The 17,731-nt window shown below is 41.7% G+C and overlaps 1 protein-coding gene across 1 annotated transcript in view; it reads left to right on the top strand.

Annotated features, from left to right (window-relative positions):
• ERICH3 (glutamate rich 3) overlaps window positions 1-17,731 on the top strand; it is a 97,878-nt gene that overhangs the window by 7,458 nt on the left and 72,689 nt on the right. The window contains exon 2 of the mRNA XM_072834011.1: window positions 15,960-16,053. Within this exon, the coding sequence (XP_072690112.1) occupies window positions 15,960-16,053 (94 nt within the window). The remainder of the gene's footprint in view (window positions 1-15,959; window positions 16,054-17,731) is intronic.

The following is a 17,731-nucleotide window of genomic DNA, read 5'->3' as shown; positions in this document are numbered from 1 at the left end:
TGGTCTATGGGCAGATCGCTGTGAAGTGAAATTTCTTCCGCCCAGTGCTCTGGGGGTTCCCTTTGGAGAGCTTCATTATCCTCTCCACATCCATCCAAACCACCTACACGGATGTAGTGGGATCCAGCAGGTATCTGTTCCCCTTTTGGATGGATCATCAATGATCCTTTTCTGTTTGCCAACACAGATAATCGGAATCAAAGCGTGGCTTTTTTTTGTTCATATCTAAATCTATGTTATATATTTCAGTTGGTCATCTTTTGGGCTATGCTTGTGTTTTGGGCTGAATTGTACCTCCACCCGAATTCCTACGTTGAAGTGCTAACTCCCAGCGCCTCAGCTGTGACTGTATTTTGAGATATGGTCTTAAAGAGGTAATTATGGTTCATGGAGGTCAGTGGGGTCATTAATCTAAGATGACTGATGTCCTTATAAGACGAGGAGCTTCAGGCACAGACACACACACAGAAAGAAGACCATGTGATGGAAAAGATGGCCATCTGTAAGCTAAAGAGGAAGGCCTGGAACAGATCTTTCCCTCGTGGCTTTCAGAAGAGGCCAACTCTGTTGACACCTTGATCTTGGACTTCTAGTCTGAACCACGAGACAATACATTTCTGTTGTTTAAGCCCCACCTACCCCCCACCCCCCATTCTGTGATACTTCATTATGGCAGCCCCACCACACTAATACAACCCGTTTGTCCCTGCTGAGGCTCTTTATTACTTGGTCCTGCAAAAGCTAAAGATGGCCTCTGTGAGAAATGTAGTTATTGAAAAGAAATGATTTAACAATATGAGGCTCATGAAGAGTGGAGATTGGAAGCCAAAAGTTGAAAAGGAAGATAAAACTCAAAGCAAACAGAAAATATGATTAAAGCACTAGTGAGGAGAAGTAATTAAGATAATAAGTCAATGGTTTCTACTGATAAGTATTGAACTTTTCTTTTTAGTCTGATTCGTAATCAAATTACTCCCTACCTCTCAGTATCTTACACTGGATGGGATAGAAAATTGAACATTTTAAGCTGGTGATCCATTTTTCTGTGACTGTTATTATTTTCGTGTAATAGTAATAAACATTTATAAATTAATGAAAATTCTTAGGGCAAAATATTGAAACAAGGGAAAAAACAGCAGGGAACTAAACAGACAATATAAATTGCACATAGTAGTTATGAAACAGCATTAAAAACTAAGGATTTTAAATTGAATTGAATCATAGTGTTTTATAGTAGCAGTTAATCTGACATTCTCTATATGCCATGGATTGTAATATTTTATATTTGTGAATATTATGTGGCTCTCATATTAAGAAGTTGTTTCTCTTCATAGCTTGCTCCAAGATATTTATAATAACATTGTTTCTGTTGTTTAGATTCAAATAAAAATAATCTGCTGTAAATTAGATTAATAGACTTCGGATCTCAGATCTCTGGGTACTAGGGATCCAAGTTGTTTTTTAATTTTCTTCCTTATCTGTATTTTGAAAAATTTCTGCTTTGAGCAAAAAAGAAAAGAAAAAAAAATAAGGATTGCTTGAAATGCTTCCATTGATGAGCATAGATTTTTGGTCATTTTCTTTTTTCTCCATTTTCCTATGTATTATCCTACTTTTAAAGCTCTGCTGGCAAAGCTATATTGTTTGAAAGGCTGTTTCTAAGACAGTACTGTTTTTAAGATCATACTAAGAAGGCAATTCCCTCATAGCATTCCAGTTGTCTTCATATTTCTCTTGTAACTACAAACATTTTGAGGGTAGAGACCATACCTCTCTACGAGGTATTTTGGTCCTCCGAGGACATCAGGACTGTGCCCTGCCCTTAGCTCCATAATTACTGACACAGGTCTCGTATGTTATTGATCATTTATGATCAGTTTCAAGAGCATATTTGTTCATTCATTCAATTAATATTTACTGAGTGTGGAGTACTCAGTACTGAGTGTGGAGTGCTGGTTACTAAGCTATCATATTAAGCACTTATGTGTTCCAGTAATTCATCTAAGTTCTTGAAGAAAACCTAAACAGTTTTTCTTTTTAAAGGTTTCAGAAGTCATTGAATATCACTGAGTTTTGCTCTGCAAGGGCAGCAGGGTAATTTTATCAGTTAAGAATAAGTATCTTATCAGTTGAATACGGCAGGTAACAGAAAGCCAAGTGAATAGTGCCTTAAACCACAACAACATTTATTACTTATTTCACCAGTAGTCTGGTGGTAGGCGATTCTATTTTTTTTCTTTTTGGATTATCAGGACTTGGGTCCTTGCCTGTACAATTTTCTTGGTCTTTTCCTTAATGGTAGCCAGGTGATTACACTAGGTCTAGTCATTATAAATTTTTTTTTATGAAAGCATCCAAAACAGGAAGGAAAAAGATGGCTCAGAAGATTTTTAGATCAAGAACATTCCAGCACTTTCCTTCGATATCTCATTGGCCAGAACTGGATCCATGGGCATGCCTACCTGCAAGGGAGTGTGAGAAAGAGTGTGTTGACCTTCACAACGTCAGTGGGAGACAGACAAGGGAGAAGGAAGCGTTCGGGAATAGCTTCTGGTACCACCCCTCAGTGCCCCAAAGCATGGTACTCCAGTGGTTAGCTGCCTAGCTTTAGGCTTAGATGGTTTGAGTTCAGATTTGCCATACAGCTGGTGTGAGGCCCTCCACGAATTCTGTATAATCTGTCTGATTCTGTTTTTTTATTTTTCACCCATGTGCAAAATATGTCTGTTGTGTAGGTTGTTGTTGTGGGCACTAAATGCAATCCTCTAAAACATTTAGCACAGGGCCTGCCACATGGTAAGTGTTAAACCTGCTAACTCAGTGCCTGGTAACACTGAGGTCGGTACTAATGTACGTGAACAAGCCTGAATTTCTGTAGGAGAACTTGCACACCCAAGTCCTGAGCTAGATGTAGAGTTGGGTTAATTGGACAAGGCACTCTGGAGAGATCAGTTTTGGGAAAGAGTTTTGGATGCATGCATAAAATATAAACAGAGATGCATAAAATATCAGGAAACCTTTAAAGAGGGTAGGTAACAAGTACTCTGTGAGTACATAGTACACGTATCCCCCGATTATCACAAGTTTGCATTAAGCCACTTTGCTTTTACTAAGGACCTATTTTACTAAGACCTGGTTTTGCCAGTGGAAAGAAGTCTGAAGATCTTTGCTTTTATAAAACAAGGAGAAAAGCAAGACCAGCCTGGAGCGTGTGTTTGCGGAGAGCCTTTAGGGAGGCCCCGCAGATGCTGAGCCGCAAGAGTGGCTGCGCCAAGCTCTTCCCCTCAGCCACCACGGCTTTGAACTGTGCTTGGACCTGTGCTTTAGATTGGTTTCTTTTGCTCATTTGTTAGCAAGATGCGTCCTAAGGTATTAGAAAAGCTTAAGGGGGGTTATTTCTTGGGTCTGGGAATATGCAGAAATGTTTTCATGTAAATCAATGGTAATTGCTTCCTTATGGCATTTTGGTTCATGAAAGATTTCATAGAACAGTCTGCTTTTGGTTAGCGGGGAAACCCGAATTATCGTTGTAGTTGTCATTGCTTGGGCAATCGTAGCCCTATGACTTCGAATAAGTGAGAGGAGACAACGTCACTTGTCCGTTTAGCTGACTCTTAGGAGCATGCGAGGATGCCATAAAACCAAGTGAAAGCTGGCCTGGCCTGAGAAGTCGATACTTCAAATTTGGTGCTGCTCTTAGGTTCCACTTACTGTCTCTTGCTCATTTTTGGAACCTCAGGTCCAACAACTAAATGTACATACTAGGGTCTTTGTTTTTGATTTTGGTTTTTTGGTTTTTTTTATCATTTTTTTTTAATTGGGAGATCTTTGCCTTTTATACTGAGTCAAATTAATTTCAGATTTATTTCTGTTCATCTTTTAAAAGCGAGTCTGAATATTTCTTCCCCTTGAAATCAGTACTTTGGAATCTCTCAAACTACCAGCAAATGATAGTTTCACCATAATTCATAGGGATTTACATAAGGTTATCACTGTTAAATTCTTCTTTCCTATAAATTTTTCTTTCCTCTCAGTCAAACTTGAGACTTAGAGCTTTGGCCTAGGCTGGAATCTTCCAGAATGGCAAGTGGGCTTAGGGAGTGAGTGAGGCTGACCTGAGGCTGCAGTCTATGTAGAGGAGTATTGAGGTTCCGCTCGTGAGGAGATTGGCCCACGGAATCAAAAAACACCAAAAAATAAAAAAATAAAAAAAGGAGAGCCTGAAGTTTCAGGGGCAAATGGAGGGGCATGGGGCAAGAACCAGATCCTGAAGTCCTATTTCAGGCAGCAGGGGAGCTCAACAGAAGGCTAGAGAATTTCAAAGGGGGCACAAACAAGGGCTTGAAGTCTCTGGAAGATTGGAGCTGTGTGAAAATCATCTTATTTTTTGTGTTCTTCCACATGCAAACAAAAAAGGTATTCCACAAAGAAAATCACTGTTTCATTTAAAAAAAATATGAGGAAAGGATGCGGTAGTAGAAAGAGGAATGGGTTTGGGTTCAGAGAGACATAGCTTTGAATCTCAGCTGTGCCTTATGCAGGCTTAGGAAAGTTAATTTCTCTGGGTCTCACTTTTCCTCTTTCAAAAACCGGGGCTAATAAATACCGCCCTTGCAGGAATATTGGCACATATTAGAGACTCAGTGAGTGGCAGCTATTGTGTGTTCATTTTGATCTTTGGGCAAAGCATATGCTGCTTAAGTCTTTTTGGTTTGTTTGTTTTTTTCTGATTTTTCCAGCTTTGTTAAGATGTACTTGACAAATAACACGGTGTAAGTGTAAAGTGTACAACGGGATGGTTTTATAGATGGATGAATTTTGAAATGATAGGTTAGTTAACACATCCTTCAGTCTTTCGCATCTAATTCTTAAAGTACCTCAACTCAATGGTAACCTCCAAATTCATCGAGCGTTTACTATGTGGTAGGTAATTGGCTAATTTTTTAGTATTGACTCCTGTGATGCTCCAAGTGACTTTCTAAAGGAGCACTATTCTTTTTATTCCCAAGTTCAGAGGAAGATACAAGGTCCAGGGAATTTAAGTACCTTGGCCCTTGTTGCTAATCTCCTGGAGATAGTTCAGATAGTAGCCGAGATAGTTAAATAGTTCGGATTCAAGCTCAGGAAACTCTACTTGAGACGTGAAACTCTCAACCACCCTCCTCTGCCTCCTCGAGACACAGCAGGAGCATTCTGGTGGTAGGATAATCTGAGTCTTGCTGTTTCCCTGCTTAAAACCCTCCACTGTTGTTACAAAACCGACCAGTCCCAGGCTCGTGGGGCTTGCCACCTCCCATGTCACCCCTTTGACTTGTAGACAGTTTTGCCTTTTATTAAGCCAAACTGTCCTCCCTGTACTTTCACTCATCATTTGAGATGATCCTCCCTGCTTAGCCACGCTCACAGGTCAACCGGTCACTTCTGATCCCCGTATGCTTTCTCTTCTCTAGGCCCAGCTCTTCGGGACTGTTGAGTGTGCCTTGTAGGACACAGTTCAGCTTAGCGGTTAGAACAGAACAGTCCCTGGTTTTGAACTGCGGATCTGCCTTTGGCTGGTTGTGAGCCACTTATCCAAGCACTCCGTACCTTAGTTTACGCTTCTGTGAAGACGGTGGATGATAGTACTTTGTCGGGTGTTTTGAGAATTAAAATCTATAGTGCATAGAGTGTTTTCTGTGTGCACTACAAAAACGTTAAGGGATCCATAAATACTGGTGATGAAAATTATTGGTTTCTAGAACTTTCCCTCCTGCCACCTTTCCTCCAAATAGCCCCCCTTATCTCCCTTGGTTTACGTACTATTTTTCTATTAATGACTATTTCTTTAAGGGGGCCACAATTTTTTTTTTCTGATCAGAGAATTGAAATTTTGAAGTGTCCAGAGAAGAGCTTAGAGGCTCAAACCTCTTCTTTTGGGACCTGTCCACCCTCGGAGAGTCCCAGGCCTACTGACTTCCCATGCGCTGTTTTCCTATTGCCTCATCTGTGAACATTGCAAAACTATCCCGCCAGCAGTTGGCACAGTTGGAGACTAGTTTTGTTTTTACTCGTCACTTCAAACCATCATATTAAGGCTATAAATAAAATAGTATTATGGTTTTCATCTGTCTGCATCGTTGGAATAAGCTGAGAGAAATTGTAAATCAATATTTAGCATAATTGCTGAGATCTGGCAGGTTTGGATACAAATAAAAAGAATGAAGAATGTAATATAAAATCATTTATATAATATTAGCTCAATCACCCTCTATAAAGTGGCAGGCGGCAGAGACTCATGGTCTAATTTTAGTTGGCAAAGAATTTTCTTGTAAAGGGTTGCAAAATAATTGACCCTTATGTCAATTACTCTTCTGTGTCGGCCTTTCTTCAAGTTTCCTCAAAAGGTTTTTGTTTTTGTTTTTTTTTCCCTTCCTCCCTAGGAATTTTTCTTTCAATGCAGTTTTGTAGCACGCTGCAAAAACATTTATTTGACAAAAACAAAACAACAAAACTAACATTGTCAGCATGATCATCCACACTGAGCTTTCTCAATTTTAAAGAAGCCGAAATATGTAAAGCATGCTTTTGAACCTCTTTTGGCATAAACTACTTTCGGTTATTATCCTGCAGCAAAGAAGAGGTGAGGATCCTTACACACGGAATTTTTTTTTTTTTTTTTTTTTTAGGATATCTTTCAAAGAATTAGACCCATATATTTTGTTTCCAATAACTGATTTATTCATTCATTCGACGACTATTGGCGGGGTGCTTACTGTAGACACGGCGCCACGGTGCAGCCTATACGAATCAAGAGGGAGTGGTCAAACATGATGAAGGAAATTCTGGTGCAAGGTAGGGAGACAAGGGCCCTCGGAAAGGGACAAGTGCAATTCTATGGGGATTCCTGTGATATTCGGGCATCTTCTGTGTGAGTCCTTTGATCTGAGTTTACTGAAGAGCTATGCCTACTTTTATAACCTCAGTGTCCTGAATATAAAATGAGAGAGTTGACTAGACCTCATGTGGTCATTTCTATAATCCCGTAGCTCCAGGTAAATACATTTCCAGACCAGCACACTTAGATCATCCACTTCAGGAAGCAGTCACAGCGCTTGGCTTCGTGGTGATAATTGCAAAGAGAAAATTGAATTCACCAGGGTCATGCATCTTGTAAGGGGTGGCATTAGAATTTGACCTCAAGCCTTCTAGCCCCAAATCTCATCCTTTTTTAATCTCATCAAATTTACTTTGGGCTGGAGTATTTGATATAGATTTATTTGCCTTAAATAACTGCAGGAAAATCATTGCACCTGTTAAGAGTTAAGGTGTCTAGTCACGTATTCCTTAAGTTTTCTCAGGCTTAAATGACAGACATGCGGTTTTCAGTGATGGGAAGCCACATAGTTTTTTTTTTTTTTCCTTTATTTTTCTGGTTACTGGTGCTGCTTTCAGGTTTTTAATTAATTAATTAATTTATTTTTAAACTTTCAGTTATTTTATTTGGGGAAGTTGTTCCCGTTTAGATTGTATTGACCTCTTTGCTATGAATCTTGCTGAGATTCAAAATCTTAGTCTTGGTTGGTTTGGCTTGAGTGTGATGAGTTTCCTCATAGAGCTGAAGTTCTGTGGATTTTTACAGATCCTGTTGATGGGCAGGGGGAAAGGCATTTGGGTCAGGAGGTGGAGCTCCATTGCTTGTGAATTGTTGACACAATGGCAGTCAAACCACAATATCGATACCACACTATGTATTTAACTTGCTTTCCCAATGCAAGGACTTGATAAGTGAGTTGCAGAAACATTTTATCTGGTTGTCATTGCTAGAAGCCTGCCGTGGCACTGGAGGCTTGATGTGGGCTCTCCTTGAACACTATCAAACTCTGCAAATTACAGATTTAGTGACCTCTGAAATGCAAAGCACCTCTCGATTAGGCTCTTCATCTTTAGTAATAAAACTGTGCTCATTCACCTAAGTCTCATTTGATTTTGTTGAGCATAAAATGATGTAATCAGTTTTTCCAGATTGGTAGGTGAGTTGAACCTTTCCATTTGTGGCAATGTAAAGAGATATCTTGCATAAAATCTCTTGATTGAAATGCTGCCGAAAATGTCAATGTGTTTGCTAGGGTCCTCATGTTCTTTTTGTTGAGGATAGGAAATGGTCGAACGGGTATATGAGCCCCTTTGGTCAAATACTGCATATGGAAGATGAATTTCTGGATGAAACTGTGTAAGGCATACTTCTATATGTTGACTCCTACAACCAATCATTTTATTTGATAGCTCCTGTGATATATCTTGCCACTTACTTTTGAAATTTAGTTAGTGGTGTGCTGGTAAACTGGCTTTTCAGAAAGAAAAAGAGCCCTGATTTATAGTATTTGTTAATTTTTATAGTGTAAATATTCCCATGATGGCCAATTTCCAGCTATCAATGGCTTGCAAAACTCCTGAAAAAAAAAATGAAAAAAAAAAAAAAAACTCCTGAAAATTTCAACACTTATCTCATTAGGGCCAGTATGAGTCAACTCCAGCACTCCACAGTTATTACTTTTAAAATATAGTTTTATATGCTTTCTAATTGTCTTATGTGTAAAATCCTTCTCTCTAACCTCATGTTGAGGGTTTTAATGATGGGGACCCTGCCATATTCTTGTGTATATCCTCTTTCTCCGCTTCCCCAGATTTAACTACATATGTGTGGTAATTAAGCATGCATAGTAACCTATTACATCAATATGAAGATGATTCTTTTTTTCACATTTTAACATTGCCGAAATAATTTGTGCCCACACCTGTGGCTTGCTAGAGTGCAATTGGCAAAATTTTCCTCTTTCTTAGTGTTTCATGTAATCATTATTTGCATTTAATGAAATACGTTAAGTGACATTAATTGATGTTTGACATGAGTCCATTTATATCCAATGGGCTAATCGGTCTTTTTACATGTTGTATTTACCTAAAGAAGTTTTCTCTCTATGGTTATCCTTATGAGAAAAATCTATTGTTTGAATATTGGTGCCTTCCTGGACCTCTTGTTCTTTTGTCTTAGTGCTCACATTTGGCAGATCCAATTTATTTTGTACATCCTGGTGTGGTGCCAAGAACTGCCTCCCTCCATCTGGGAAGTGTCCTTTTTGAAAGTGAGGATCACTGGCATGATTGATCATGGTCATTGGACAATATATATTATTGCCATGACATTCAGCACCCAGTGTCTCTGCTCCCTGGCATCTGGCATATAGGAAGAGCCTCGTGATGGGCAGAATGATGACCCCTCAAAGAAGTCCATCTAGGTCTCAGTCTTCAAAACATGTGAATGAGTTAATTTTAATAGCAAGGGGAAATTAAGTTTGCACATGGAATTAAGGTTGCCAATCAGCTGACCTTAAAAGAAAATGAGAAGAGCCTCTAGAATGTGGAAAAGATCTTTTCTTAGAGTCTCCAGAAGGAGTACAGCCCTGATGACACTTTGAAGTTAGTCTAATGAGACCCACTGTGAACTTCTGACCTCCAGAAGCATAAGATAACAAATCTGTGTTGTTTAAGCTGCTAATGTGTGGCCCTTTGGTACAGCAGCAATAGTAAACGAGTACAAGCTTCATTAATTCAGATAGGCAAAGTCACAATGTGATCTAAATAAAACTGGTGGGGTCAAAATTATTCTTTATATTCTTTCTGAACAAGTTTGCTAGGGAACTCTGTATCACGTAGCGGGTTGCAGAAATCTATATCGGAGAATAAGATAATTTAAAGATTTCAGAATTTTTTTTATGCTAAGGATATGGCTAATTACAAATGAAAGTTATATATTTGTTAATTTTGTCCCTAAGAATTTTCCTTTAAAAGTTTTCTGTTTCTGTGCTGGAGGTTTTATGGAATTACACTTTTCTGTGAATACTTCACGGTTATCTTTCTGTCATCTTGGTCCCCACCTTTGCAAGCCTGGGTGAGCGGTGTTTCACTGTGATTTGGCACATCTTATCAGGAACCAGTTTTAGGTTAGGTGATCTTTAGTGACTTAAACTAAGGCTTTTTCTCATTCACAAAATGAGGACAATTATGCCTTCTGTCAGAGACTACATGCTCGTGGCCTCCCCAAATTCATACGCTGAGACCACAATCCCCAGTGAGATGATATTTGGAGCTGGTGCTTTAGGGAGAGACGGGATTGGGGATGAAGCCCTCATGATGGAATCAGTGCCCGGAAAAAAAGAGACGAAAAGGAGCTTGTTCTGTGCCATGTAAGAATACCGGGAAGGTGGCTGTTTGTCACCAGGAAGAGGGCCTCGCCCAGGGCCTGACCTGCTGGCACGTTGACCTCAGACTTCCAGGCCCAGAACTGTGAGAAGCAATTCCCTATGTTTAAGCCACCCAGTCCGTTTTACAGAGCCTGCGCAGACTAAGATAGGAATGGGCACCAAGAAGTGGAATGCTGCTGTGACAAATGCCTGAAAATGTGGAAGCAGGTTTGGAACTGGTGATGGGGTGGTGACTGGAAAAGTTGTGTGATGCAAAAGCTTTTTTTTTTTTTTTTCCAGCTTTGCTGAGCTGTCATTGATATATAACATCGTGAAAGGTTAAGGTGGACCACATGATGATTTGATGTATGTGTCTATTGCAAAATGATTGCCACAACAAGGCTCCTTAACACATTCATCACCTCGCATAATTACTTTTTTAAAGATCTAATTTTTGGCAACCTCCAAGTATACAATACATTGTTAACTGCAGTCACCGTGCTGTACATTAGATCCCCAGGAACTAACTCATCTTGTAACTGGAAATTTGTACCCTCTCACCAACATCTCTTCATTTCTCTCCTGGCAACCATCACTCAGTATTTCTGTTAGTTCATTTAAATAAAAATCTCCATACAAGTGAGATTGCACGGTATTTGTCTTTCTCTGACGTATTTCATTACCTTAGTAGAATGCTCTAAGATCCGTCCATGTTATTGCAAATGGCAGGATTTCCCTTTTTTTAATGCTGAATAATATCCCATTGTATGTATAGTCACCACATTTTCTTTATCCATTTATCCATTGATGGACACTCAGATGGCTTCCAGGGCTTGGCTATTATGAATAATGTTGCAGTGAACATGGGGGTGCAGATAACTCTTCAAGATCATGAACTTCACTTCTTTTGGATATATTTCCAGAAGTGGGATTGCTGGATCCTACGGGAATTCTATTTTTAATTTTTTGAGAAACCCCCATACTGTTTCCATAGTGGTTGTACCAACTTACCGTACCACCAGGAGCGCACAAGGGGCCCCTCTTTTTGAGAATAACCATCCTAACACAGGTGAGGTGATACCTCATTGTGGTTTTGATTTCTATTACCCTGATGATCAGTTGGATATCCCTTCACATACCTGTTGGCCATTTGCATAATTTTATTTTTGGAAAAAAATGTCTATTTAGGTCTTCTGCTCATTTTTAATTAGATTAGTGTTATTATTATTATTGTTTGCTATTGAGCTGTATGAGTTCCTTGTATATTTTGGATATTAACCCCATATCAGACATATGGCTTGCAGATATTTTCTTGTGAAGGGATTTTCTTGTGATTCTGGTGAGAGCTCAAAAAGAAAAGGGAGCTGGAGAGAGGGCTTCCTTCTTAGAGAACACATAAATAATCACGTATTATTGTTGGTTAGAAATGTGGCTGGTGAAGGTCATTCCAATGAGGTCCGAGACAGAAATGAGAAACATGTTATTGGAAATTTGAGGAAAAGCTGCCTTTATTATAAAGTGGCAAAGAACTTGGCTGAGTCGTGTTCATGTTCTAGTGTTTTGTGGAACGGAGGACACTCGAGGCAGTTAAGTCACTTGCTCCCAGGCATGGAGCCAGCAACGGTGAAGCCAGGATTGCAGTGGAGCTGGGGTCTTAACCGCTCCCTCTGTCTCTCCCACCAAGGGTAGTGGGACACTACCCCACTGGGGACAGTGTGGGAACAGGCAGTGCTGGGAGGGGGGTTAGGTTCAAGAGTGCTAAGGCCAGAGGGAATTCTTCTATCCCTGTGATCACAAGAAGGGTTACCTACATCAGGCTTTCCAATGACTGACTCACAGTAAGTGATAATCTTGTTTTAGAGCTTTTCCATTTTAGGAAGATGGAAGATCTATAATAGCTTTCATTCCTGGACCTAAAAGAAATCAAATGAGACTCTGCGTGAGGAGGGGCTGTGTAATCTGCTAATGGGATGGGGATACTATAGTTCTTGCCCAGCTTAGGGCACATTGTCTGACCTGGCGGCACTTAAGCACTCATTATTTCTTTGTGAGGGAATCAGCCTCTGACACAGGAAGAAATAAGGATGCCCCCCACCCCACACACGCACGCACATACACACGCGCACGCACACTGTGTGTATCCACGCATACTTCCCCCACTAGATTGGGAACTCCGTGGGTGCGGTGTCCACACCATCTCTAGATCCCCAGGATCTAACGGAATGCCCTGAAAATAGTCAGTGGCAATAAATGTTGGAATTAATAATATTAGAGTGCTTGTCTTTCCAGATGGGGTTTTTATGGGGTACATTCTCTTTGGGGCAGGTGGAGAGATGGATAGGAATCACTGACTTTGCTCCTCAGGGCCCCATTTACACATCCTACACGGTGGAGGGCAGGGGTTCGAGGGGTGAGCGCTGAGGACTGCAGCTGGGAAGGCAGCACCCTCAGCAACTCAACAACCTGCTCCTCTAATCCCTACGCACCGCGGGAATGTGTGTATCTTAGTGGGGGAAACGGGGCCCATCTAGGGACAGGGTTGCCCTGTTTCCTGGGGCACCGTCTTCCCCGGTGCATTGAGCCAGACAGTGCGGGTGGTTCTCCACCCAGAGAGCAGGGGTAGGTGAGCAGTCTTGTCCATCGGATAAAGAAGCCACCGAGTTAGGCCTGTCTCGGCATTCGGTGCTGGGACTTGGTGCGAGCGTCATGGCCTTCGAGCGCTGTGGTCACCGCGGCCTGGTGATCGCTGTGACCAGTGCAATCGGTGGCCCTCTGGACGGCAGCCGGGGAGGGTGGAGGGGCCAGGATGAGAGTGGGCCGAAGTCCAGCTTTGACCAGAGAAGCAGACGGTGAGTCCCAGGGGGCGTGGGGAGCTCCAGGTGCAACACGGTGGCCAACACAATCATCCCGCTCAGGTGGGCGGACGCCCTCGGGCCCAGGGCTCTGCTGCGTGCAGGAAAGACAGGAAAGGGGCGCGTGTGTTGGGGGCAGTGAAAAGCGGTGAAAGGGCCGAGGGAGCTCTCTGGGTTTCCTTTCCCAAGGGCCCGGATCTGTTCCTGAGGGCTCTACCCCAACCCTATCGCCTCCCGACCCCCCCACCCCCCGCCCCAATGCCATCACACCAGGGGTTAGGATGTGAACACACGGATTTTAGGGGGAGACGAACACTCAGGCCATAATAACTGTTTTACTGAATCTGTGTATCATTTACTCCGGTGCAATTTCTTATTATCAGCCTGTTAAAGTTTCAACTAAAAAACAAAAAAAAATAGGCACTTGCTGAGCAAGAAATGACTGACCCCAGGTGGACCCCCCCTAGTCATTATTTTTCAGCTTCTCCTCCAAGGCCGGTTGTGTATGATGGCCATGGAAAGAGTTGCTTCACAAATGGCATCCCCACCAGGGACTTTCGGCCTTTCCTAAATGGGGAAAGGTGAGAAAGCTGACGTGGTCAAAGGTTTCAACTCCCCTGGACCTTTCGGTAAGACGGGAGGGGGTCAGGGACACACCCGCTTAGTAGGAGCCTGAGAGAGCAGAATTAGGACGAGCCGGTGCCAAAGCTGCCTAAGCCTTATTCTCTGCACCTAAATATTGAAAAAGTTCCAAATTCTGAATTGAAAGAGGGACATTATTTTCAGTCAGTGGGGAAGTTAAAGTTTACGTTATCCTAACTTTTTGACCCTATTTCATTTAATCAGGGTTTTAGCCCTCACAGCTATTCCGAAACTATTGGGTTTTTTTTTTTTTTTTTTAAACCTGAGCCTGAAACACAGACAAAAGACTATATATGATACCTGTCTAATGATTTATCTTAAGAATCTGTGAACTGTGGAATCATGATTGTTAGGACCGAGAGACACCTGCTCACCTTTCTGAAATGAGTTGCTGAAAAGATATTCTGAGATTCAGAAAGGGTAAGGGATACAGTGTTGACCTTTTGGAGACAGGAAACCTTTGATGAACTATAGGACACCAAGACAGTTCATTTAAAAGATGGTTTCAAAGCATTATCTGGGGCTGGTTCCGTATGTGCATTGCTGAAGCCCTCGGGTTGTCTTTTTACATAAACCCAGAGAAATAATGGTTTCTACAGTTGTTCATGTGTCGGCAACCCTCCTGTGGCATCTTCGCTTCTGGGCTTTGTAACTGCTTTCAGTGTCTTTTGTGGCCAGAATTAAACTTTCCTTACCATTTGACAGCATATAACTTTCCGAAGATGGGCGTTAAGGAGAAAAGAGACAGGAAAAGGTCACCAGTACTATCTCCGTGTAATTAAGGCAGCCAAGTAAAATTGTCACTAATGACATTTACTTTACTGTATAATATGAGTCCCTGCTCTGGGCTCCAAATAAGTTAAGGATCAACTGCTCGTAATATGTACAGACTATAAATCTTTGTGGTTTTTTTTTTTTCAGAGTATAAATCTTTGTTGCAAGTAATAGGGTATATACATTTCTTTTTTTTTTTTTTTTTTTTTTGAGACAGCCTTATTTTAGGGCCGTGTTTAGGCTTGTGTGTCCTCCCTCTTTGCGTCCTTCTCTCTCCCTGTCTGTCTCTCTGTCTTCATCTCTCCCTCTCCCTCTCTATGTATATACATAGGTATGTAAATACACTCACATTTATGTATATGGATGAACACATGTGCCTACATGTATATATACATGTAAATGCATGTGCATATGCTTTTGTAAGGTAATACCCTCAGTGGAGAGGCCAAGTTAAAACTTAAAAAAAAAAACGCTTCCAACTTTGATCTATAGACTCAGATGGACCACCTACCACGGGATAACCTGTCATCCAAGAACCAATTTGGTTTCTTTTGACTCTTAAAAGACCCTAAAAATCAAAAGTAATCTATGAATTTTTGGAGGGGAGGGAAGATGGGGAGTTCTGGATGTGGAATTTATGAAATTGTCTGGAGATACGGATGTATGTGGACGTGAAGACTTCAAAGCTGCGATCTTAAACTTAGAAGTTGATACCTATAAGGGGAAGTCCCAGGTGAAACTGCATGTGCCCCTATTGAACACAGCAGTATTTGGGTCTACAGTGAATAATTGCACAGGGATACCGAGGGTCACCCAAGATCCTGGCCCTCCAGTCTCGTGTGATCTGTAATGTGACTGAAGGCTGTAGGGGGTGGAGTGGAAGGGAACACAGCACACCCAGTTGGCACTGGGGAATGTTTGCGGGGAGACGAGATGACTGTGAATCTCGGGTCTTAGATCCACTAGCTAACAGGTCAGAGAGAGGCCTTGGCAGTAGAGGGCCCGTGGTCGTGTCCTGAAGACGCGAAAGAGTTTGTGGAGGCAGTGGGTGTAAGGATTTAGGGTGAAGCAGGAGGCTGAAGAGTCCTCTGAAGGAGCTCCACATTCTCCACGAGGCTTCCTCTTTGAAGACTTTCCTGACCACGGGGCTTGTACTCTCCTTCTCTGTGTCCCCAAGAGTTTTGCATGTTTCTTTGTTGGATTTTTCACCCCCAGTCGAGTTGTTCGTGTCTGATTTCCATGCCTGTCTGCAAAATACACCACGTCAGGACTGTCTCCCGGTTCTTATCACAAGACCTGGAAAACAATAAGTGCTCGATACCTGTTTATTGAACATGCACCTGAAGGACTGGGTGTCTCGAGGAGTGAATGGTTGGGTTGAGCGGTGGTTTGGGGATGGGAACGTCTAGAGCCACCCTGGCTATCAGGCGACACTTCATAAAACCTTAATGGCTTCACTTTTCTCTTCCAGATTACTTGCAGCATATAATAGTCTTACCGATAAACACCTGACTGGATATTTTAACAACACACGGATAAGACGGCATCTCTTAAGATCGGGGCTGGTAAGATTGGGTTTATTTCCTACCTGCCCTCTTGTTTCCTTAAATCCTCTAGCCCTCTCTCCCTTCTCTGGTTTTTCTTTTTGAGCTAATCAGCGACATCCCCCCCCTCCACCGCCCTCATTTAAAAAAAAATTACTTCTTTGCCAGAGCTCTGATTTATCTTTCTGAAGCTGTGTCTCAAAAGACAGGAAGAGAGGTCACAATGACCGCTAAGGCTACTTATAAATTATTGAGAAAAACACCGTAGGAGCTCCCAAAAGCATATTTTACTTGTTTGTTTATTCATTCATTTATTCAACACATAGTCATTGAACACATCGTATGAGCCAGGAACTGTTAGGGATTTAAGCGTAGAGAGAAGACTTCACTGTCTTCGGGAAAAAAATATTATTTTTAATAATCACAGAATATGGTGTGGAAGACATGAACAGTTCAGAATTTCCCCCTTGAATTTTAAAAGCCTGTTTCATTTCCTGGATAGTTTATTGATAACATTAGTGTGTTTCCTTAGCTCTAAAACTATCATTTGCACAGAATTTCCGTGCCTCTAGATGTATTTAAAGTGAAAACCTTTAAAAAAAGACTATAGTTTTCCACTGAAAGAAAAGGGTGTGGTTATACAAAGTGTGAGTAATGATTTTAGCTGTTTACCTTCTTAAAGCACAGTGGATTTCCTTAACTGTTGTTGCCATGGCATCCACAGGATATGCATTGCGTTGCTAAGGGTTGTTGGTTGTTGACGTGGGGGGCCCTCTGGCTGGGGGATCTCCAGAGAGCTTGCTTTTTGTCCTCTGGGGCTTGGTTTTCAGACACACCTGGCTGAAACCTGGCTCTGCCATGTTTACAGGTCACAGAATCTTGAGCAATTCATGGACTTCACTTTCTCAGCTCCAGCTCCCTCAGTTGTTAAGTGAAGACAATGCCACCCAGCCCTCAGGATTGTGGTGGCAATAAGAGATGTGTTTATCAACGCTTATTGCAATTTTTGTGGTTACTGTTAACATTATTTCTTTGGGTAACAATCTGCGAGCTTTGTGCATAAACGGGAAGGACTTTGTATTTACTTACCAACATCATGAACAAGCATTTTTGAACGTTGGTTATGTGCGTGACGACTCACAGAAGGAAGATTTCTCTAGAACAGTGGTTCAGATACAGTCCCTGACTCTGCAGCGTTCAGCATCATTTGGGAACTGGTTAGAAAATGCAAATTTTAGAGCCCCAGCCCAGAGCTACTGAGTCAGAAGCTGCTGGGTTGAGGCCCACCAATCTCTTTTTCAACTTGTGTTCTGAGTCTGATGCAAGTTCAAGCTTAAGAACTTGAATTTAAGAACTAAGTTGGGGGGCAGCCCGGGTGGCTCAGCGGTTTAGCACTGCCTTCAGCCCAGGGCGTGATCCCGGAGACCTGGGATCAAGTCCCACATCAGGCTCCCTGCGTGGAGCCTGCTTCTCCCTCTGCCTGTGTCTCTGCCTCTTTCTCTGTGTGTCTCTTATGAATAAATAAATAAAATCTTTAAAAAAAAAAAAGAACTAAGTTGGGGAGACCAGATCTCCCAGAGGGGCGAGGACAATGATACCTGTTAACCGGCGAGGGGGCCACAATACGGGATGTTCTCAACATTTTTTTCTCAGTTGGAAACAAATGGCAGGATATCCCATGGACAATACATTCCAAAGA

The sequence above is a fragment of the Canis lupus genome, chromosome 8 (assembly GCF_048164855.1).
Source record: "Canis lupus baileyi chromosome 8, mCanLup2.hap1, whole genome shotgun sequence".
NCBI classification, from domain to species: Eukaryota; Metazoa; Chordata; class Mammalia; order Carnivora; family Canidae; genus Canis; species Canis lupus.
The sequence above is the reverse complement of the archived record's forward strand: the minus strand, read 5'-3'. Positions and strand labels throughout refer to the sequence as shown.